We start from the raw sequence: 19,109 nt of genomic DNA, 5'->3' as shown, positions 1-19,109 counted from the left end.
CAGCCCCACGCTAGGGACAGGGACGCTGCGGGGCGGCATGCGAGGGCTGCTGCTGTGCGGGGGGTGGCTGCTGGCCGCCGGCTACGTGCTGGGCAGCTGCCGGCACCGCTGCTGCCCAGGCAGGAACAACGCTTGCTGGGCCCCGGGCGCCCACCGGGCTCGCTGCTACTGCGACTCCTACTGCGAGAGGACGGGCGACTGCTGCCAGGACTACCAGGCCTCGTGCCGCCGCGCCGGTGAGTGCTGGGATGGGGATCAGGGTCGGCCCCTCGGCAGCAGGCTCGTGGGGCTGATCCTTCAGGATTCTCAGGTGCAGCTCGGGCTGGCCCCGGGCTGCCAGGGGCCAGGCGATGCCTCTCGTTAGCGCAGCTGGTAACGATGGCCGAAAGCAGAGTGGTTACCAGCAGGTAGCCCGTGGTGGGGACAGCGGCAAGGAGCCCCCAGCCTGGGTGGCTGTGCGTGCTGGCAGGTTTTTGCTGTTGGAACAACGTCCTGTTTTCCACTTTTTCCACACTGTGGCATTCTGACTGCTCCCCGTGCAGTGACAGAGCCTGCAGTCTGGTCTGCAGCCGAAAATAACGGGGCGATGGCAGCGCTGCCCTCGCAACGCTCACAGCGACCCTCGGGGACAGCAGCACCGGTGGGAGCAGCACGCCCGCCACCGCTGCATGGGGACGCAGGACCCGGGGCTGGGGCTGTGCTGGGATGCACAGAGCCGAGGGACACGGCCCTGGGACAATCGCACCCGTCAGCCCTCCCTAATCTCCGCAGAGATTAGCGGGGTCCCAGCTCAGCTCGATGCAGTGGCACGAGAATAAAAGCCTCCGGAAGCGGCACACGATGCTGCAGGGTTGGGGGATGAGCCAAGGGGGGTCCCCTCTCTCGCCTGTGCGCAGCTTCTCCCCTTTGTCCTTTATACTATTTAAGCTCGGTTTTCTCTCTTTTGCCTCCCCTCTTCTCCTCCACCCTGCCTCGCAGCGGTGGGCTGCGTGGTGGGACCCTGGGGGCCCTGGAGCAGCTGCAGCTCCCCGTGCGGGGTCGGCAGCCAGGACCGCAGCCGCCAGGTCACCGTCCCGCCCCGGCACGGCGGGGAGCCCTGTCCCGACCTCAAGCAGCGCCGCGGGTGCCTGGGGGATGACCCAGCCTGCGGGGCCACCAAAGGTAACGTGTACCCCCCCCAGACCCACGCACCATTTTGATTGTCCCCACTGTCCACACCGGGGCAGCTGTGACCCCCCCCCTGCTTCTGTGCCAGGGGTGGCCAAGGTGCTCCCGGATTCCTTCAGCCGGGACTTCAGGGATCCCTGGAGAAGAGCTGGGCTGCAGAGGCCGGAGGAGCCACCCAGGTAGGGGCAGGGCAGTGTCCTGGTGCCCCCTTGGCACCCCCCTCCCCAAACCATGGCCCCTTTGCACAACCTCTCCAGAGCTACGGACCCCATGCATCCTGCTTGGAGCTGTGACCTCTGTGCACGCTCCCTGCACCCAAAGCTTGGCCCCTTTGCAGCCCCCAAAACCCCATGGCCCCTTCGCAGCCCCCCAAAACCTATAGCCCCTTTGCACCGCCCCCCGAGCCCCACTGCCCTTCCCACCCCCTGCACAACCACGACCCCTACACACCCCCTCCCTCCCCACCGAGAAAACCCCGCGGCATCCCCCGTGCCCTCCAACCAACCTGATTTCTCCCGTCTCCCCCCTCCCCGCCAGCTCCCCCCTCCCCAGCTCCTGCGGCTTTTTCCGCCTGACGCAGGTGGCGGCCGCCTGCCGGGGGCAGCCCTGGAGCCGCCGGCTGCAGCGGGACAGGCGCGTGTGCGTCCAGTGCTGGGGGGACGCGCTCCACGGGCACCCCCGCTGCGATGGGCACGGGCTGCAAGGAGCCAGGTAGGCGGCACTATGCCTCCCCGAGGGGCGTCCCCTCCCGAAAAACCGGAGAGCAGCTCCCGCAGCACCTCGCTGTGATTTTCACAGCACGGCAACGTGTGCCCGATTTCCCTTCCAGGACGTTCTGGGCGGCCGCCTCCGTGGCGGGGTGTCAGGGCTCCTGGGTGCGGGAGGCGCTGCAGGACGGCTGCACCTGCCCCTCGCCAGCGCTCGTCTTTGTGTAGCCCCCCCCCGGGAAGGTGAGCTGAAACTCCCCTCCCTTCTGATTTGAAAAAGCGGGGAAATGAAATAGAAACGTCCCCGTCCTTTAATTTCAGCCCTCCGCAAGCTCGCTGCCTGCCTGCGGCGATGGGAGGCAGCTCCTTTGTGGTTTCCACTACTAAAAAACGAGGGAACTGCTCAGTCCTCAGCCAAGTGACTAACACGGGAAGGGCGGCTGAATCCAGCAGGAGGTGGGGGGACAAGGCAGCGCTGCCCTGCTCCGCTGAGACACCGGCAGCAGAGACGAGCCCCCGAGCAGGCGTTTGGGAGCACGCAGGGAGGAAAGCAGCGTGCTTCCACCTGGACCACCGTGGTTTTGGGGCATCGTTAACGTGACTGCAGCGAAACGTCAAGGGCATCTCGGCTGCTGTGTGTGGTTTGTGGAGCGAAATTAAAGCTAGGCATGGAAAGCAAGGCGAGGCTCCGGCGGTGCTGTTTGCGCAGGACGCTGTCCCCGGGGGGCTGCCCACGCTCACCGCCTGCCATGTGCCGGCCCGCAGCCGTTCCCCTTCCCGTCCCCCCGCCTGCGGGACCCCCACCCCATCCCTGCCCTACACACGGGGCACTGGTACCGCAGAGCTCACCTTTATTCAGCCACGCGTGCCTGCAGGGACCGGTGGGCCCCGCGCCAACGCCCAGGGTGCTCCCAAATGTCCCGTATCCCCCGGGAGAACGGGCTGGTGGATCGTGGCCATGGGACAGGGCTCCCGGAGGAACCAGCCCCAGCCCGTAGCAGGCAGGGGCCAAAGGTATCACAGTGCCCATCGCCGGACGAGCAGCTTGTCCCCGTCCCCGTTCCCACCACGGGGACAGCTGCCCCGCACCGCCCCGGTGCCCGCAGCACCCTCACGTGCCCAGCTCCCTGCGGAGTTTGATGATTTCCAGGAGGAGCTTCTCCTTCTCCAGCAGGATCTTCTCCTTCTGCAGCTGCAGGGTCTCCTTCTGCAGCTCCAGGATCTCCGTGTGCAGCCGGCTCTGCTTCTCCGACGCCTCCCGGGCTGTGTGGCCGCAGCCCCGCGGCCCCAGCAGGGGCTCGGCCGGTGCCGTGGGGCTGCCTGCACAGAGCAAAGGAAGGAGTTAGAGCAGGAGAGGGAGGCAGAGCCAGGGCAATCGCTGCCTCCCGTGCTTTCTATTCCCCCTGCAGTGCCGTTTCCATCGCTGAGGTGAGCCGGGCTGTCTGCAATGGGCTGGACACACAGCCGTGGGCTGGGGACAGGCCGGGGGAGCCATGTGAGCCTCCCAAAAGCTCAAACCTGCAGGATTCAGCCTGTCCCTGCGCTACCTCCGCATGCTGCAGTGCCGGCCGGGTCCGGTGGGAGCAGGGCAGGATGAGACCCCTGTGCTGGCACAGAGGTGGCACTGGCAGGGGGAGAGACCGGGCCCTTCTCTTGGCAAAAGGCGCAGGTTTTGGACAGATGGGCCATGGCAAGGCAGGAGACCCCAACAAGCAGCTGGAGCATCGCTCACCAGCTCAGCCCCTGCCTGGACTGGAGCTGGCAGCCAGCCTGGCTGCAGAACAGGGTGGGCTTGGGGAGCTCACCCCGGCGGGTCGGGGCCGAGCATCGCGGAGACTTCGGAAACGGGGCTGGGAGCCTCAGCGCAGGGCTGGCTGACACCATGCAGGGTCTGCCCTGCGGTGCGGGTGTGCACGGGGGAAGAGGCAGAAGGTTATGCAGAAAGGTGGGCACCTCACCGTTCTCCTGGGAGGCCGGGGGGCCGGGGCTGTCCCCGCTCTGCGCCGCTGGGCTCGCCGTCACGCCGAGGCACGGCCATGCCAGCGCCGGGCTCAGCGGGCACTTGATGAGGGGGGGCTCGGGGGAGCCGGGTGGCAGCACCGGGGCCGTGCCCTGCGGCGAGGCAGGACGAGGGGCTGCCATGCCGGGGGGCAGCAGTCTCTTCTCCATGCTGGGCTGTGGGCCTGCCGGCAGCAGGCTCTCCTTGGAGTCGGGCTCTGCGCCAGGGGCGCCGAGGAAGCCATCGGGAGCAGGGCCGGGGGTGCCTGTGGTGCCGAGCATCCTGCGGGCCGGGGCAGCGGCACCGCTCTGGCCGTGCAGCAGCAAGTCCGGGGCGACCTCCAGCATCCCCCCAGCCGCACGGAGGGGTGCGGGCGGCCCCGCCGGGACCCCAGCTGCCGTCACCCTGAAGGACGATCCCGAGAGCAGCGGGTCCGGCAGCTGCGGGCTGGGCTTGTTGAAGAGGGCGAAGATGTTGTGGAAGAGCTTCTCCTGGGGCCGCTGGCGGAGCAGCGGGTGCTTCTCCATGGCCAGCTCCTTGCGGGCGTCGATGACCATGTTGTGCCACTTCTTGCGGATCTCGTCAGGCGTGCGCTGCACCAGGGGGCTCAGCGAGTTGACGGCGGCCGCGATCTCCTCCCAGGCCCGCTGCCGGTCCAGCGTGTTCTTGTAGCGGCCGCTCTTGGGGATCAGGATGTCCTTGCGCAGGCTGAACTCCTCCAGGATGAGGAATTTCTCCTCCTCGGAGAACTTGATGCGCTTGGGCTTGGCCGCGCTCATGCTGCCCCCGCGCCGGGCGAGAAGGGGGCGGCTCGGGGGGCTCCGGGGGGCTCGGGGGGGCCGCGCTGACCCCGACCCCGGCCCCCCCGCTGCGGGTAGCCGCCGGGGGGCACCCAGCGGGGCCGCCCAGTCACCCGGCCGGAGCCGCCCGAGCCGTGGCCGTGGCCGTGCCCGGGGCCGCCCCCGGCCGCCCCCGCCGCTCACCTTCCTCCGGGGCCGCGCCGAGCGCCGCGGGAAGCGGATGTGGCCGCATCCTGTTCCGCGCCGGGGCGGGGCCGGTACCGGGGCGGAGCGGCGGCAGCGGGAGCCCCGCAGAGCCCCGCAGGGCCCGGGGCCGCCCCCGCTGCGCGCTGCCCCCGGGGATCGCGGGGCTGGGCACCGGCACTGGCCCCGGCCCCGGCCCCTCCGCTCCGTCCTCGGGCCGCACCCCGCCGCTGTTCCCCCGGTGGCTGCCGCCCTCCGGCGGTCTCCAGCCCCGCCCGGCTCCCCCCCGTGGGGCCACGGAAAGACTCTGACACCGGGGTGGTTTTGGGCTTCTTTATTTGGGATAAAAATCACCAAAAAAAAGAGCTAAAAGCCTGGCTGAAAATAGGCGGTGGATGTCCAGGATGGGACCAGGTTGTGTGTGTCCTGTCCTCCCGGCCCGGCCCGAGGGCAGGGAATGCTGCAGGGAGCAGGCACGGTGCGGTGATGCTGTGCCACCGGGATGCAGAGCTACCGGCCCGTGTGAACCGAAGAGCCAACACCTGCCCTGCTCCTGCCACCAGCACGTGCTGCTGCATCCAAAGCGAGCACGTCCCGCACGGCGAGTGGGGCTCCCTGAGTTCCACCACTGAACCTGCTGCCTGGCTGTGGAGAGCACCCAAAAAACGTGGGGACTCAGCAGCGAGAGCCAGAGGCTTAGTGTGACGCTGCTCCATGCCCGGAGCCATCAGTCGTTCCCAGGCGGCGATCCCGGCTCCCTCGGCGCATCGCCCTGGCTGGGTGCGGGGGCCAGCCCGTGCTGTGCCAGCAGCCCCTGCACCAGCGCCAGCTCCTGCTCCAGCTCCTGGGCACTGCAGCCCAGCCCCAGCCCGGCCCCGTGGCTCTCGCCCAGCACTCGCAGCGCGTGGGCCGCCAGCCTGGCCCTCACCAGCAGCACGTCCAGGGCCGCCCGCAGCTTGGCACAGCCCAGAGCCTTCATCCACCAGCGTGAGACGGCCTCTGCAGAGAGAGAGGGTAAAGGCATGGTGAGCACGGCTGGACTCCACCAGGCAGGGCAGCTCTGGGGGTGAGGACACCAGGTTTCCTATCCCAAGGGCATCCCAACGCTCCCCAGCCCGCTGTACCTTGGCTCCAGAGGTGCTTGCAGTACCGCAGGTCCTGCAGGACTCCAGGGCCCGCAGCCTCCAGCCAGCGCAGAGCTGAGGCGTGGAGTGGGCTGGCATCAGGCACCTTCTCCAGGAGCTGCAGCAGGAAGGGGAGCAGCTGCTGCGCCAGGACGGCCGGCTCCGCAAAAACGTTGGGTTCGTCCTCCTTGTACAGGCTGGGGGCTCTGGGAGGGAAGCCGAGGCACAAGGGAAGCCTTGGGGGCCACCTAGTGCTCCCGATGCCCAGGCACCCACGCTGCCTCTCCCTGACCCTCAGGGTGTGTCTCTGCCCGCCACCCTTTTGGCCCTTCATCTGTGCACTCACTTGTTGTTCTCCAGCTCCTCCACGATGCCCCTGAGGTTGAGGACAGGCAGGTGCTGCAGCAGAGAGCCGAAGGTCTCTGGGTGATGCCCGAACTCCCGCGGGAGGAGCTGCAGGAGGCCCAGCAGCCCCACGTTGCCCTGCACGCAGCCGTCTCCGCCCGGCTCCCCTGTGCTGTGCTGCACGAGGCTGGCGAAACCCGAGGCCTCGTGCTGGACTTCTTGCTCCTCATCTTGCAGGAGGTGAATGCCCACACTTATCACCCTGGGAAGGGAAGGGAGGGAAATAAATGGCCCTGCACAACCAGCCCACACTGCGGGGAAGGCACAGCGCCCACAAGCAGTGGTGCCCCCATGAGCCTGGCCACCCGGCGCAGCTCAGGACCTACCGCAGCGCCACAGGGACGAGCCAGGGGTGGGCAGCCCCCAGGGACCGCCGCAGCACTTCCATGCCCGCCGTCTGCAGGGAGCGCGCGGCCGCCAGCCGCAGCACCTCGGCTGACACCGACCGGCTGCACGCCTCCAGCGCCGCGACCCACCGCCACACCAGCGGGCTGTCCTCATCCCCAAACCTGTCCGGGGGCAGGAGAGCGAGGTCAAGCACACCTCCCAGCCCCATCGGGGGCACCAAAGCCTGCTGACTGCCCCAAGATCGTAGGAGCCAGGCACACAGCAGTCATGAGCCATGGCTCTGTTTCCACCGAGGGCTAAGAAAAATCTCCTCGATGCTCCGGATGCAGCACAGACCTACCCGAGGGCGAGCAGCAGGCTGGCGGCACACAGAGCCTGGAAGAGGAGGTCTGGGCCAGGATGCTCCGTCTCCATCATGAGGAGCAGCATTTCCACGCATGCTGAGGAGGAGCCCTGGAGCTTAGGGGAAGCTTCCTGGGACCAAGATGAGGGGTTTCTGCAAAGATGCATCAAAGCCTCAAGGTACAATTTCAGGAACTCTTTGTTCCTTCTGTCTCGCAGCACAGACTGTAAGTTCTCCTAGTCAACAACAGGAAAGAAGGTACACGGTTAGTGCCCCTGGGAGCACGGGACCATGCAGCCACCTGCAAATCCATCAGGAAGGCTGCACGTCAGCCTGAGCAACGTGCTCTGGACCTGTGCCTCCTCCCAGAGATGGCACTGAGGGACAGGAGCACTGGGGACCACTCAGTGAGCACCCATCTGTGTGGTGCTGCGCATCAGTGCCCCACTTCTGAGCCTCATCTTACCAGCAGCGTCAGCCGGAGAGCCTTCTCCAGCCCCTTGCACTTTTCTCCCTCCCCTTCGACCACCCAGCTGAGGACGGCAAGCTGGACGTCGGGATTCGGCTGCCGGAGAAGCGAGCAAACAGCGCCGATCCTCTCGCTGTCGGCCAGCCGTGCGGCCTCGCTGCACGTGAAGCGGGCCATGGTTTGGTGAAGGACAGCTGAGCCCACCTGCAGGGAAACCAGGCTCCACTTCCAGCACTCAGCCTCGAGCGGGGTGCGTGTCTGTGGGCATGGAGCGAGCAGGACGGGTCCCCAGTCCCATGCCCCAGCTCCACAGAAGGGCACAGCCGTGACATCCCCGGCAGGGAGCAGTACCTGCAGCTCGGCACACCGCGGCTCCTTCCCCAGCGTGAGGCTGCCCAGCTCGGCGCTGATGGCTTCTCGGATGCTCTGCATGAAGCCAGGGCTGAGGGAGGCGGGCAGGAGGGCGAGGACCTGCAGGAAGGCAGCGCGGACGAGCGGGCAGCGCTGGGCGGGGGTGAGCAGCCAGCCCCGGGCCTCCAGCTGCAGAGCCACGGGGCGCAGCGCCTCGGCGGGCAGCCTGCGGGGGGGACAAGCATGCCTCAGCACGGGGCCCGGCCAAAAAGGTGCTGGGGCCGCAGGGATGGCGCAGGGCCGCTCACCCATCGGATCCTGTGGTGGGGGCCAGCAGAGCCCGCATCTGCAGCAGGTGCCCGTGCAGGGCGTTGTGCGAGCAGACCCCTCCGGGCACGGGGAGCTGCTGGGCCAGCCGCAGGAGGAGCGCCGGGCGCTGGGGCGGTGGGACAACGGGCACCAGTGCCTTGGCGGCCATGGCTCGCACAGCGTAGATGGGGCTCGCCGCCAGCCCCAGCAGAGGCTCCAGGAAGCGAGCAGAGGGGCTGTGAAGCAGAAAGTGCACAGCGTGGTGATGCACCCTCACGGTGAGCCCTCGCTCTGGAGCAGAGCATCCTTGCTGCCACCCCTGTCTGCTCCGTCCTACCTGTCAGGGCCATCGGGGCCAGGCTGCAGCTGGGCCAGCAGCGTGAGGACAGCGTGGAGCGCGGGGCGCAGGCAGGGCCCCCCCGTTGTGGCCGCCCCCAGCTCGGCCAGCAGCACGGCACCCAGCTGCGGGTGCTGCCCGAGGAAGGCGGGCAGGCTCAGCCCCTCCGCGGGGCAGCCCTCGGCACGGCTCCGCTTCTGGCCCAGCAGCCGGCTGGTGAGAGCGCCTGCGGGGACAGGGCAGAAAGCAGAGTCAGGCCCCGTTCCCCTGCCTGCCCTCGGCACCGGATCGCTGAGGGCTGATTAAACATCCCTGAAAGGCAGTGTCAAGCTGCAGCACCGGGCACCAGCATGTCCCCACTGCGCTGTGGGGCGCAGATCTGGCCCCCGTTCCCCCATGGGTATTTCTGCAGGGACCAACCCCCACTGCTGGAGCTGCCCTTTTAGCTAGCAGGGGCAGAAGGTGCAGAGCATAGCTCAGCTACTCACTGAAGAGCTGGATGGCCGCGTTCCTCATGGCCCAGCAAGGCGACCCCAGGCCCTGCAGCGCCAGGGCCACCATCGGCGTGGCGTGCCGCAGCAGTGCACTGCCCAGCCCTGCTCCACGAACCAGCGTCTGCAGCACGTGCAGGGCACACACCTGTGGAGAGCACACGGAGCTCAGCTGTGCTGCGCTGGGCACCAGGACGCAAAACAGAGGTGCTTGGAAGAGAGCAGGGAGCTCTGGCTCACCCTGAGGTCTCTGTGCGAATGCAGCCTCGTGCTGGGGTACCCAGCACAGATCCTTTTGGGGAGCCTCCTGCAGATCACCCTGTCCCCAGGCCAGCTCTAATGGCGAGGTTCGGTGCCTGCTGCACTTACCTGTGGGAGGTCGAGGGTCTGGTCCCAGTCCTGGGGCAGGGCCGTGGAGGCCAAGGCCAGCAGGGTCTGGATGCAGCGGGTCAGGAGCGGCCGGGCCTGGGCTGGGTTTTCCCCACTGACGATGCAGAGGAAGAGCATGGGGAAGCCGGCAGCACGGCGCGTTATCGAGCTGCTCCGGGGTCCGCTCAGTGCTTCTAACCCCTGAGAAACAAAACCCATCCAGACCCCGCTGCAAACCTGCAAGCTGGAGCCTGCAGCTGCCCCGCCGGGGAGGGGACCAGCAGCCAACACCAGGACTGCAGGGACACAGACATAGCCCTGGGGACGAGGGAACGTGGGGAAGAACAAGCACAGCACCTGGTCCAGCATGGTCTGTGGGATCGCCCGCAGCTCCGTGTCGGGGTGGTTCAGCAGAGCAGCACAAAACTTGGTGAAGCCCATGCTGCAGCCCTCCACTGCTCCCTAGGGCAGAGCAGTGTCAGGACTCCCTGTGCTCCCACCCTCTCACAGACCCACTGAAACCTCTCCACGGGGCTGCTGGATGGATCTGGAGGGGCAGGAGAGGGGCTGAGCCCCCCCCAGGTGGGACACGCTCTTACCCAGTGCCGGCACCTCAGCAGGATCTCCTGGAACACCCTCGCGGCCGTCTGTAAGCTGGCAAGCGTCAGGAGGGGCCCCACTCCGCTGGGCAGCACCGGCAGCAGCAGCAGCTCGGCCAGGCCTCCCAGCAGCAGCCCAATTTCCTGGGGAAGAGGCGAGAGGTTGGAGGAAAGGCAGTGGGGCTGCCCAGCACTGCTGTCCTGCCCCACGTTCGCTGTGGCAGGGGTGCCTGGCAAGCGCTGCTGCCACCGCAGGGCTCACGGTGCCGTCAGCTCAACCCACGACTGCTGAGCTGACTCTGAGCACGCAGCCTCTGCCGCACGGCGTTTCCTCAGCCTGCTGCAAGCCCTGCGTGGCAGGGATGTCCTTTTAGCAGCCAGCCACCAGGTAGGCTCTGGGGGAGAGGCTGTGATGGGCGGCTGTCGGAAAGGAGCTGTGATGGGCAGCTCTCAGAGCAGCCAAAGGCAGCCACAGGGCTGCGAGCAGGGGCAGCCCAACTCCGGCACAGCTGGGGTCCATCGGCGCTGGGAAAGCAGCTGGGCTACATAAGGGCAGGCAGGGAGGAGGCTGCTTTTGGAGCAGGGGGGCTGCAGCAGCCCCCAGGTAAGGGCAGTGCTTGTCCTGCCTGCCCCCAGGGAGGGGACAAGCCCAGCTGGTGGGTCAGGCTGTGCAGTGGGTGCTGCCACGCAGAGGTGCTCCTACCTTCACCGACACCCAGCAGCAGGTCAGGATCAGGCTGTGTTCCTCTGACAGCAGGACTGAGTCCTCCTCCTCCTCCTGCTGCCCCTTCCCCAGCGTGATGAGGGAGCCGATCGCGTTCCCCATGTCTGCAAACGATGGGGCGGCTGCTGCGAAGAGGAGAAGCAGCGAGCAGCGTGAGGAAGAGGCAGTGAGCCCAAAGCAAGGGCATCCCCCGCAGTGTGGAGGGCTGCTGGGGCCACAGCTTTGGGGGGAGCCTCTGGAGCTCAGGGCTGGAGCAAGACTGCTGCGATGAAGGTGTGGGTGGCTCCCAGGGCTGCTTCCCCTGGGACCTGCTTACCTTGCTCGTCAGCACCGGGGCTCTGCAGAGCACCCAGCAGGAGGGAGGTGATGTCCCTCGCGGTAGTCACGAGGCCGGTGAGGAACTCCTGCCAGCTCTGCGCCGACTCTGCCGCCCGCATGGAGGCAGCCACCTCTGGCACCTGCAGCAGGCACCTCCGCAGGGCTGCGATCACACCTGCACAAATGCCCAACCCACGTTACAGCGGTGCTCAGCACCATCCTGCTCCCCCCGCTGAAATATCTCCCCCACATGGGACGTCTGGATGGAGGGCATGCACCGAGCTGCGGCCTCTCTTCCCCAGCAGCCCGGGCACGAACCGTGCATTGGTGCCACGGCTGCTGCCCGCAGCAGGTCCTGCCGAGCCGCGGCGTGCTGGGCCTGCAGCATCCGCAGGAGGTGCTGGGCGAAGCACAGGCCATGGTTTGGTGGTGTCTGGGCTGCTTCGGTCTCCAGGGCCAGGATCTTCATGGTGCTGCCATCTGACCTGCAGGAAGAGGCGGATGCTGACGGTGCTGTGAGTACAAGAGTTTTCTGCCCAACTCGTGCTGTGCAGACCCCAACCCTCCCCAGCTGCATCACTGCAAGGCTATCTCAAACCCAAGCCACCGCTGGCTGTGGTCAGCCCTGAGAAGACCCTGGCACTGCCAGGGGGCTGCCATGCCACCACCCACCCCCAGCTCATACTTCTGTAGGATCGTCTTCATCAGCACGGCTCCAGCTTCAGCTTCCTGCACACGGGGGCTGCTGAGGGCGTCCTGGGCCAGCTGGAGCAGCGCTGGGGTGAGAGAGGAGGGGAACGCTGCGGGGAAGTAGCGGACGAGCAGCTCTGAGGCCAGGTCTCTGATCTGCCAAGGCAGGAGAGGCAGGGAGTGGGGATATGGCTGGCAGGAGCGGGGCAGGAGAGGGGGCTGCTGACACTCACCTCGTTGGTGCTGTCCTGCAGGCAGCTCAGCAGCGCCAACAAGTTGGGCCGAGAGAAGAAGTCCCAGCAGCCGTTCTGCCTGGCGTGGCTCAGCAGCGCAGCCATGGTCCCTGCGGGGACAGCGGGTGGTGGGATGGGATGGCTTGGAGCACCCCGATACCTGCAGGGACGCTCCAAGCAGGCTGCCCCTACTCACGTGGGGGCTGGCCCTTCTTCCTCTCGGGGCTCCAGGTGTCCGTGCAGGTCTCCAGAATGGCAGCCAGGAGGAGCAGAGCCGTCTTCTTCCTCTGGTAGTTGGCCCCGGGGGTTAGTGAGGAGACGCTGAGCTGCAGCAGCCACTCCACAAAGCCTGCAGGGAGAGCGTGCAGCACTGTGGCAGCCACCTGCAAAGCCCTGGGGGCCGCTTGGAGGTGCTGCAGCAGCAGCCTCCTCACCTACAGCCTGGTCTGGCTGCCCCGCTTCCTCTCCCGGCTCCACGGTCACCTTCCCTCGCAGCCGGGCCAGCGCGCTGTCCCGCAGCCGCACCAGCGCCTTCCTCACGGCTGCCTGCAGCAGCTGCCGGAAGGCAGAGGTGTCGCCGGTGAGGTTGAGGGGCAGGAACTCCCGCAGCAGCTGCTCCTCGGTGCCCGACAGGGCCTGCCCGCTGCTGGGGCTGCAGCACAGGAGGCCCAGCGCCGCCAGCCGCACGCCCTCCTCGCGGGCCCGCAGGCAGGTGCGGAGCCGTGCCAGCGCCTCGCCCTGCAGGGGCAGGGTCCCCACGATGCTTTTCTGTGCCCGCAGCAGCGACACCCAGGCCCGGAGCGCGGCTGCATCCTGGCCATCAAATTGGGCAGCCAGCAGTGCGTGGGTGGCCGGGAGCTGCCGCAGCGTCCAGGCAAGGAGGTGGTTGGCAGCGTTGCTCTGCAGGATGGGCAGGGGCGAGCGGAGCGCCTGGCACAGCAGGGGCAGCCAGCGCTGTGCCCACCGCTCAGCCAGGGCCTCCTCTGTGCCCCCTGCTCCCTCGGAGCGCTGCTGCTGTACCAGCACCCTGTAGAGTTCGGTGGCCACGGGGCACAGGTGGTTGGTGGCCAAGCAGTTCAGGAGGTGCTGCGGCAGGTCCAGGTACGTGTTCAGCACCTGGGGGAAAGGCCGGCGATGGCTGAGCAGAGCACCTGAGGGATGTCCCGTCTGCCACCTCCGCACGCTGCCCTGCCAGCCCAAAGGCTCCGTACAGCAGGGAGCTCCACCTTCCCTACCTGCTGGCTGCCCACGTAGGGGACGATGGCACACAGGGGCACGTATCTGGCCTTGATCTGCCACGGCATCGAGACCGCCCTCTGCAGCATGTGTCGATAGAGGGGTCTCTCCTGGTCCTTGAAGTGCTGGCACTCGAGGTCGTAGATCTCCAGGAGCAGTCGAAAGGAGCTCTGGATGAACTCGGACACCCCCTCCACCTGGGGGGAAGGACAGCAACCAAGAGAGCTCAGTGTGGTTCCCACCTTCTGTCTCTCTGCTTTCAGCAGGGCTGCGTATGTGCAGCAGGACAAGCTGAGCTAGGCGAAGAAAGCTCTGTTTCTGGTCATGGTGGTGCTGGGGGCGCACACCCCAGCCTTACCGGGGTCTCAGCGTTGTCCCACACCAGCTGGGTGAGCTGCTGGAGCAGCTCGGTGTCCTCTGCCAGGATGCGGCCCCCCCGCAGGCGCCAGAGCTCAGGCAGGTTCTCCTGCAGGCGCCGCAGCCACAGCGCCAGGACTGAAAGAAGAAAAGCAGCCACGGTGCAGCCACCACGTGTGGCAAAGCCCACGCAGGCTGGGGAGCAGGGCACAAGGGGAGCGCTTCCCTGCCAGCCCACACAGATGTACAGCAGCCAGGGAGGTTCATATTCGGTGGGCTGAAGCAGGTGTTAACAGCCTTAGCAGCAGTCTTCTGCCATGGCGGGGTCACCGTCCCTTACCTTGGAAGCAGTAGTAGTGGCAGTCCTTCTGCTCCTTGTTCAGGGCACGTACAGCGGGGAAGAGCACGTCCAGCAGCAGGCACGCCTGCAGGAGCACAGCCCACCAGCGAGTGGGTAGGTGCAGGCTTTTGGGGTAAGAAAACCCCATCGCAGGACAGAAGACCGCGGCACTGCTCTGCTGTTCCAGCAGCTCAGTGTGAGTTTTCTGTGCTGGTCTGGGAGATCAGCCCCAGGTTCGGGCTGGGTGAGGTGGTGTGGGCTTGCGACATCAGGAGGGGGTTTACCCCAAACCCTCACTGGTGGCTGCCAAAGCAGAGCCAGGCGAGGGGCTCCGAACCCCAGGGTGCTGGGTGCGAGCTCTCCTACCTGTTGGGTGAGGCTGTCCAGCTGACAGCTGAGGATGTCTGCCTTGCAGCACGTCAGCAGGCCTCTGCTCAGCACCAGCCTCTCCAGCCCAGCTGCATCCAAGACTCTGGGGTTTTCTACCACCAGCTCCCCAAACCTCAGCTCCCCTACACCTGGTTGAAAATGGCTGTGTTAACTGGGGGAAACCCTAAACCCGATTATTTATCCATGACCAAACTGCCTGGGCTGGCTTGCCTTGTCCCAGAGTGACCATGGCATATAGGGCTCCTGCGCCCCAGGAGGGGGATGCAGCAGCAGTCTGACTGCCGGCGAGTGGCACTGTCCCCTCCATCCCTCTTGGCCAGCACTCCTGTCCCTGCTGCCCACCCAGGGAGGTGATTCCCAGCTCAGGGAGGCGCACGCACCTTGGTCAGTTAGCTGGAAGAGGGTCAGTGCGGCGCTGGCCCCGCTCTGGGGCTGCGGGGCTGTGTTCACCAGCATGCTCAGCGCAGTGCCTGCCAGCAGCTGCATGTCCTTGTTCGGGACCTGGGCTCGGAAGGGGAGGGAAAGGCATGGCTCAAAACACCACATGGGAAAAAAACCACCCTGCATAACCCCTGCCTCCAGGCCTGTGACACGTGTGGCCAACTACGAAGCATCCCCAGATGCTGCAGTGTCTCCTCAGGTACAGGGAAAGAACCAGCGGAGTACAGCACTGTCCCCCAGTGCCACCAGGCTCACACGCACCTTCCCTGCCACCACCTCCAGCAGCAGCCCCAGGATGCTCTGCAGGGTTTCACTCTTTGCTGCTGCACTCCATGCCAGAGGGGCCACGTCCTTCGGCAGCGCCTGGAAGAGCTGGAGGCAGGCCTGGAGGACCAGAAGGGAGAGGGTCTGCAGGGATGGCTTCAAGCATCCCTTGTCTCTGAAGAACATGCAACCCCCTGGCTTCCCTGACCGCTCCTCCCCCCGACACGGCTCCTACCTTGACGGCCAGGTAGCCCCAGGTGCTGCTTGGTGCCAGCTGGCTCTGCAGCACCCAGCGCAAGGTGGCTGCCAGGCGCTGCAGCAGCGGGGCCAGGTTCTGTCGCCAGTGGTCCCGGCCCAAGCTGCTCTCCTCGATGAACATGCACACTGTGGGTGAGGGCACAGCATCGGTCCCTGTCTCTCCTGGCACCGTGGTGCAGGGGCTGGGAGAAGCTCCTGGGGACGAGGAGCAGAGACTGACCTGCCTGGAGGTCCTCAGGAGACAGCACCTGCGGGGACAGAAGGACAGGCACCCTTCACACCCAGCACAATGGCAGCAGCCGTGGTATACAGTGTGGGTGTTTTGGGGAGAAGCCTCCCCCACAGTTCCCAGTCCCTCCCCTGCAGGAAACTGGCCAGCAGCAGGTTCTGGCACTGAACCCTGAGGCAGCGTGGCTGATGTGCTGCAGAGCACAGCTGATCCCTGGACACTGGCGTGCCCTGCCCAGCTGCCTCACACCCCAAAAGCTCCGGTAGCCGGTCCCCATGTGTGATGCTCCCATATCTGGGGTGTCTCAGCACCAGCGCCGCCCCACGTGCCGGGTGCTCTCACCTCTCCGTGCGGCGCCAGGCTGGCCAGCAGCGCGCCCACCTCCTGGGACAGCAGGGCCTCCTGGCCCACCGCCAGCTGGGTCACGATCTGCAGAGAGACCCCCGAGTCAGCCACCCACCCGGACACACGAGCTGCGACGTGCTTTTAGGACAGCTTTGGCTGCTGTGGATCCACAGCCCGGCGTTCCTCTGCCCGGCGCTGCGTTACAGACCTGCTCCAGTTTGTGGAAGGCGCTGGAGCTGCCGCTCGCCTCCAGCTGGAAAGCCAGGACGCAGCGCAGCAGCGGCCGTGCCTCCGCCTCGCCCAGTGCCCGCAGCTCCTCGCTCAGCGCCCGCGCCAGCAGCAGGGCCTCCTCCAGGTGCTTGTCCCGGCATCTCTTGGCGGTGCTCCTGCGACGGGACGGGGATGGGTTGGGGTGCCCCAGCTTGGCCCGGCTTGGGCTGGGGGTGCAATGGGGGAGGGTGGGGGGGGCACCCCAGCTTGATGGGGGTTGGGGTGGGGGTGCCCTGAGGTGATGGGGGTTGGGGTGGGGGTGCCCTGATGCTATAGGAGGTCGAGGCAGGGGTGCCCTGTCTCCTTGTGGGGTGGGAGTGCCCCAGCTCGGGACATCCCCATCTCCCGGCCGCACGTCCCAACCCTGCCCCCCGTGTCCCCCCGTGTCCCCCCGTGTCCCCCCGAAGCCCCTTACCCGGCGAAGAGCCGGAGGCTGCGCAGGCAGCGGAGCGCGGACCCCCCCGGCCCGCCGTGCCCCAGCGCCCCGTAGAAGGCGGCGCAGGCCCGCGCCTCCCGCTCGGCCCCCATGGCGCGGCCCAGGCCCCGAGCAGGCCCCGCTGGGCCGCGCCGCAGCCCCCCCTAGCGCCCGCCTGGGGGCCCGCGGCTTCCCCGGCCCGGGGTGGGGGCTTCGGGGGTGGGAGGTCCGGGGGTGCCCGGGTCGGGCGCTTCGGTGTTGTGCGTGTCCTGTGCTTCTCCTCTGCTGGGTTTGTTTTTTGTGGGGTGTCGTGTCTTCTTTGTTTCCTTTGGGTTGTTTGTGGCTTGGCTTTCCCTTTGTTCTTTTTGTTTTGTTTTGTTATTTTGTTATTTGTCCCCAGGTCGGGCGCTTGGTGTCGGCAGGCCCTGGGGTTGTCCCACGGGTGAGCACTGAGTGGTGCTGGAGCTGCTCCCGGACCCATGCTGCCAGTCCCGGGCTTTCCCGGAGCGATTCCCCCTGAAATCCGCCTCCTCGCCTCCTCGTCCCTTAGCCACAGCCACACCATCATCATGCAAAAAGCGGTGTGTTTGCTTTCAAAGTAGAGGTGAGACAGAAGGGTAAGCGTGATCTCACTTCACCTGCCTACAAGTTTTCAGCCTTAAAACAACATCTGGAGCGGTTTCCATGGTCGGCAGACGAGCGAGCCCTGGGAGGACTGGAGGGGAGCTGGGCAAGGCTGAGGTGCTGCCAGAGGAGGCACTGAGGTGTCCCGCGCACCAAGCCCAACACCTCCGCTTGGCACAGCCACCTCTCCCATTGCCCCTCACCACGGAGGACACACGTGTCAGGGGCAGCAGGTTCTCGGAGTGTAACCAGGTCATGTAGCATTATCCATAGATTTTGCCTCATGCCTGCTCACCACAGTTCCCAGATCACCAGCAGATATGTATGCCAGCTCTAACATCATCCCCCTGCCACCATCTTGTCAACAGCGAAGGGACCTTCCGTCACAAGGAATGGGGTGAGCTCATCTGCTTGCTTCCCCGGGATGCTCCTTGCTGGTTTTGACCCTGCAGGAGTGATTTTTCCTGCTTTGCTTCCTGCAGAAGCACTAAGGAGAGTGATGGCTGCATCAGCCACCCAGGAGAGCACAGCTTGGAGGACGCCAAGATGTGGCTCCCAGGAGAGCACTGCATCTGGAAACCGACAGACCGTAGTTTTCAGCAATGTTTGCCAGCTCTGCTCTGCTTTAGACATTAACCTGGACGTCCAAAGCCAGCCACGTGGCCAGGTTTGCCCTCACTGCTGCGATTATAAACCAGCAAAACATCCCTGCATTTCCATCCAATAAATCAGGGCGGCACAGGAGGATGCTTGCACCCGCAGACCAACTCCTTCCCCACTCCAGCACTGCGGTGAAGAATCAGGGAATGCGCTGCCTAAGCAGATCCCCCGTGCCCATGGTGCCTGCACCCAAGCAAGGAAAGGGGCTCCCATGTTTCAGGGTCTCTGAGGCTGTGGTTCCTTTTCCCCTTGTGCTGCCTGCAGAAGGCAGGGGTCAGGGAGGAAGAGGAGGATTTTTCAGGTTTTGCCATAGGAAGGATTTTCAACCCCTGTAAATTCACTTTTGACAAGCAAACGGCTAAAGCAGATTAACCTTTTTGCTAATCCTCTATAATGGCTTTGGAATCTCCTTAACCAATAAGAAAATGATAAGAGCCTGTTTCTTTTCTTTTTATCTATATCTATATTGTCCTCCCTTGTCTGCATTTTTTTTCTTTCTTGTTTTATTTTCCTTGCCTTTTCTAATATGAAATAGCCCAGCGATCCTATCTCTCAGAGGCTCAGTAAACAGAACATCAGTAATCCCTTTCCTTTATTCCTCTCCGGTAACAGGGTGCAGAGAAGTGTCTGCCGATTGGGATTTGATTACCAGGAGCTATCAAAAGTCTCTTTGTAAGATCTGGGTCCTAAATCCCGTAATTCTTTGATAAAAGAAGTATTACCAGTCCATTTTCTGAAGTGAAAGGTACGGGAGAAATGAAAGAAAGCAATCAGCGGAGATACTAATAGGCTAAGTGCATGTGTGGTGGGAAGGCAGGGCCAGGCCGAGGAGGCCAGGGAAAGACGTCCTTTGTGCAGGATGGGGAATGAGAATTAATCTGCTTCGGCTCTATGATTATCACAGCTGAGAGCAGGCCAGGTCGCATCCTCCACCTGCCCAGGCCACGCTTGCCTGCCCCGCAGTGGCACGGTGTGGGGAGCAGGACCTTTCCCCATGTCATCCCCTGTGCCGCTGAAAGAGAAGCAAAATAGTGGGATGGGAGAAAAAATGCTGTTTTAAGTGAGATTTTTAAAGAGATTTGAGGGTAGAAAAGCAATTTGGTATCCCTTTCTGGTGGTGGAAGACAAAAATAAAATAAAAATAAAAATAAAAATAAAAGAAGGGGGGCCAGAGGTTGGGACCACCCGAGGACAGGCTCCCATTTCCATGAGGTGCCACAGGGATGTTTATAGTGCAGGAGTTTCACAGCTCTCACTCATATGTCTCATCATACCACAAGTGTGACTGGTGCCTTACCTCCCCTGCCAAGAAAT

General features: G+C 65.1%; 3 protein-coding genes and 1 long non-coding RNA gene across 9 annotated transcripts; 2 read left to right on the top strand and 2 right to left on the bottom strand.

Moving 5' to 3' along the window:
* The first annotated feature begins 37 nt into the window (after positions 1-37).
* On the top strand, positions 38-2,553 carry LOC118174671 (somatomedin-B and thrombospondin type-1 domain-containing protein-like). The gene is made up of 6 exons (XM_035340144.1): positions 38-236; positions 979-1,161; positions 1,256-1,346; positions 1,705-1,878; positions 1,997-2,117; positions 2,196-2,553. The coding sequence occupies exons 1-5, from the start codon at positions 38-40 to the stop codon at positions 2,100-2,102; spliced, it is 753 nt and encodes a 250-aa protein (XP_035196035.1). The 3' UTR covers positions 2,103-2,117; positions 2,196-2,553.
* A 217-nt stretch (positions 2,554-2,770) lies between these two features.
* LOC118174668 (vegetative cell wall protein gp1-like) lies at positions 2,771-4,945 on the bottom strand. Of its 2 annotated transcripts, none has more exons than XM_035340140.1 (2): positions 3,828-4,945; positions 2,771-3,194 (listed from the first exon to the last, which is right to left on the bottom strand). In XM_035340140.1, the coding sequence occupies exons 1-2, from the start codon at positions 4,650-4,652 to the stop codon at positions 2,892-2,894; spliced, it is 1,128 nt and encodes a 375-aa protein (XP_035196031.1). In that variant the 5' UTR covers positions 4,653-4,945; the 3' UTR covers positions 2,771-2,891. The 2 variants fall into 2 exon arrangements, with proteins under 2 accessions (XP_035196031.1, XP_035196032.1); XM_035340141.1 differs by having other exon boundaries at positions 2,858-3,194; positions 3,833-4,936.
* A 236-nt stretch (positions 4,946-5,181) lies between these two features.
* LOC118175052 (thyroid adenoma-associated protein homolog) lies at positions 5,182-16,633 on the bottom strand. Of its 5 annotated transcripts, XM_035340917.1 has the most exons (31): positions 16,512-16,633; positions 16,035-16,212; positions 15,824-15,910; positions 15,473-15,500; positions 15,230-15,378; positions 14,992-15,114; positions 14,670-14,790; positions 14,266-14,417; positions 13,900-13,984; positions 13,561-13,697; positions 13,202-13,399; positions 12,401-13,082; positions 12,163-12,315; positions 11,967-12,076; positions 11,729-11,889; positions 11,362-11,528; positions 11,042-11,218; positions 10,705-10,850; positions 10,002-10,145; positions 9,760-9,864; positions 9,403-9,603; positions 9,031-9,181; positions 8,543-8,768; positions 8,205-8,441; positions 7,897-8,122; positions 7,543-7,749; positions 7,074-7,312; positions 6,712-6,894; positions 6,327-6,587; positions 5,981-6,186; positions 5,182-5,855 (listed from the first exon to the last, which is right to left on the bottom strand). In XM_035340917.1, the coding sequence occupies exons 1-31, from the start codon at positions 16,622-16,624 to the stop codon at positions 5,584-5,586; spliced, it is 5,625 nt and encodes a 1,874-aa protein (XP_035196808.1). In that variant the 5' UTR covers positions 16,625-16,633; the 3' UTR covers positions 5,182-5,583. The 5 variants fall into 5 exon arrangements, 4 of the variants coding, with proteins under 4 accessions (XP_035196808.1, XP_035196809.1, XP_035196810.1 ...); XR_004754857.1 differs by lacking the exons at positions 5,182-5,855; positions 5,981-6,186; positions 6,327-6,587 and having other exon boundaries at positions 6,755-6,894; positions 7,074-7,229; XM_035340918.1 differs by lacking the exons at positions 15,473-15,500; positions 15,824-15,910; positions 16,035-16,212; positions 16,512-16,633 and having other exon boundaries at positions 14,992-15,143; positions 15,195-15,321.
* Positions 16,051-18,227, top strand: LOC118175053. Its single transcript, XR_004754858.1, has 2 exons — positions 16,051-16,181; positions 16,912-18,227. It is a non-coding gene; the product is annotated as an uncharacterized LOC118175053 (long non-coding RNA).
* Positions 18,228-19,109: the final 882 nt, after the last annotated feature.

The sequence above is a fragment of the Oxyura jamaicensis genome, chromosome 15 (assembly GCF_011077185.1).
Source record: "Oxyura jamaicensis isolate SHBP4307 breed ruddy duck chromosome 15, BPBGC_Ojam_1.0, whole genome shotgun sequence".
NCBI classification, from domain to species: domain Eukaryota; kingdom Metazoa; phylum Chordata; class Aves; order Anseriformes; family Anatidae; genus Oxyura; species Oxyura jamaicensis.
This window is presented reverse-complemented; position numbering and strand designations above follow the sequence as displayed.

Excerpts from the sequence above, each read along its gene's own strand:
- LOC118174671 (XM_035340144.1), top strand. The coding sequence starts at position 38 with ATGCGAGGGCTGCTGCTGTGCGGGGGGTGGCTGCTGGCCGCCGGCTAC. Across the intron at positions 1,162-1,255 it reads AGCCTGCGGGGCCACCAAAG|GGGTGGCCAAGGTGCTCCCG; the intron begins GTAACGTGTACC and ends CTTCTGTGCCAG. Across the intron at positions 1,879-1,996 it reads CACGGGCTGCAAGGAGCCAG|GACGTTCTGGGCGGCCGCCT; the intron begins GTAGGCGGCACT and ends TTTCCCTTCCAG.
- LOC118174668 (XM_035340140.1), bottom strand. The coding sequence starts at position 4,652 with ATGAGCGCGGCCAAGCCCAAGCGCATCAAGTTCTCCGAGGAGGAGAAA. Across the intron at positions 3,195-3,827 it reads CCTCCCAGGAGAACGGTGAG|GCAGCCCCACGGCACCGGCC; the intron begins GTGCCCACCTTT and ends TGCTCTGTGCAG.
- LOC118175052 (XM_035340917.1), bottom strand. The coding sequence starts at position 16,624 with ATGGGGGCCGAGCGGGAGGCGCGGGCCTGCGCCGCCTTCTACGGGGCG. Across the intron at positions 6,895-7,073 it reads AGCCTGCTGCTCGCCCTCGG|GTTTGGGGATGAGGACAGCC; the intron begins GTAGGTCTGTGC and ends GCCCCCGGACAG. Across the intron at positions 5,856-5,980 it reads CAAGCACCTCTGGAGCCAAG|AGGCCGTCTCACGCTGGTGG; the intron begins GTACAGCGGGCT and ends CTCTCTCTGCAG.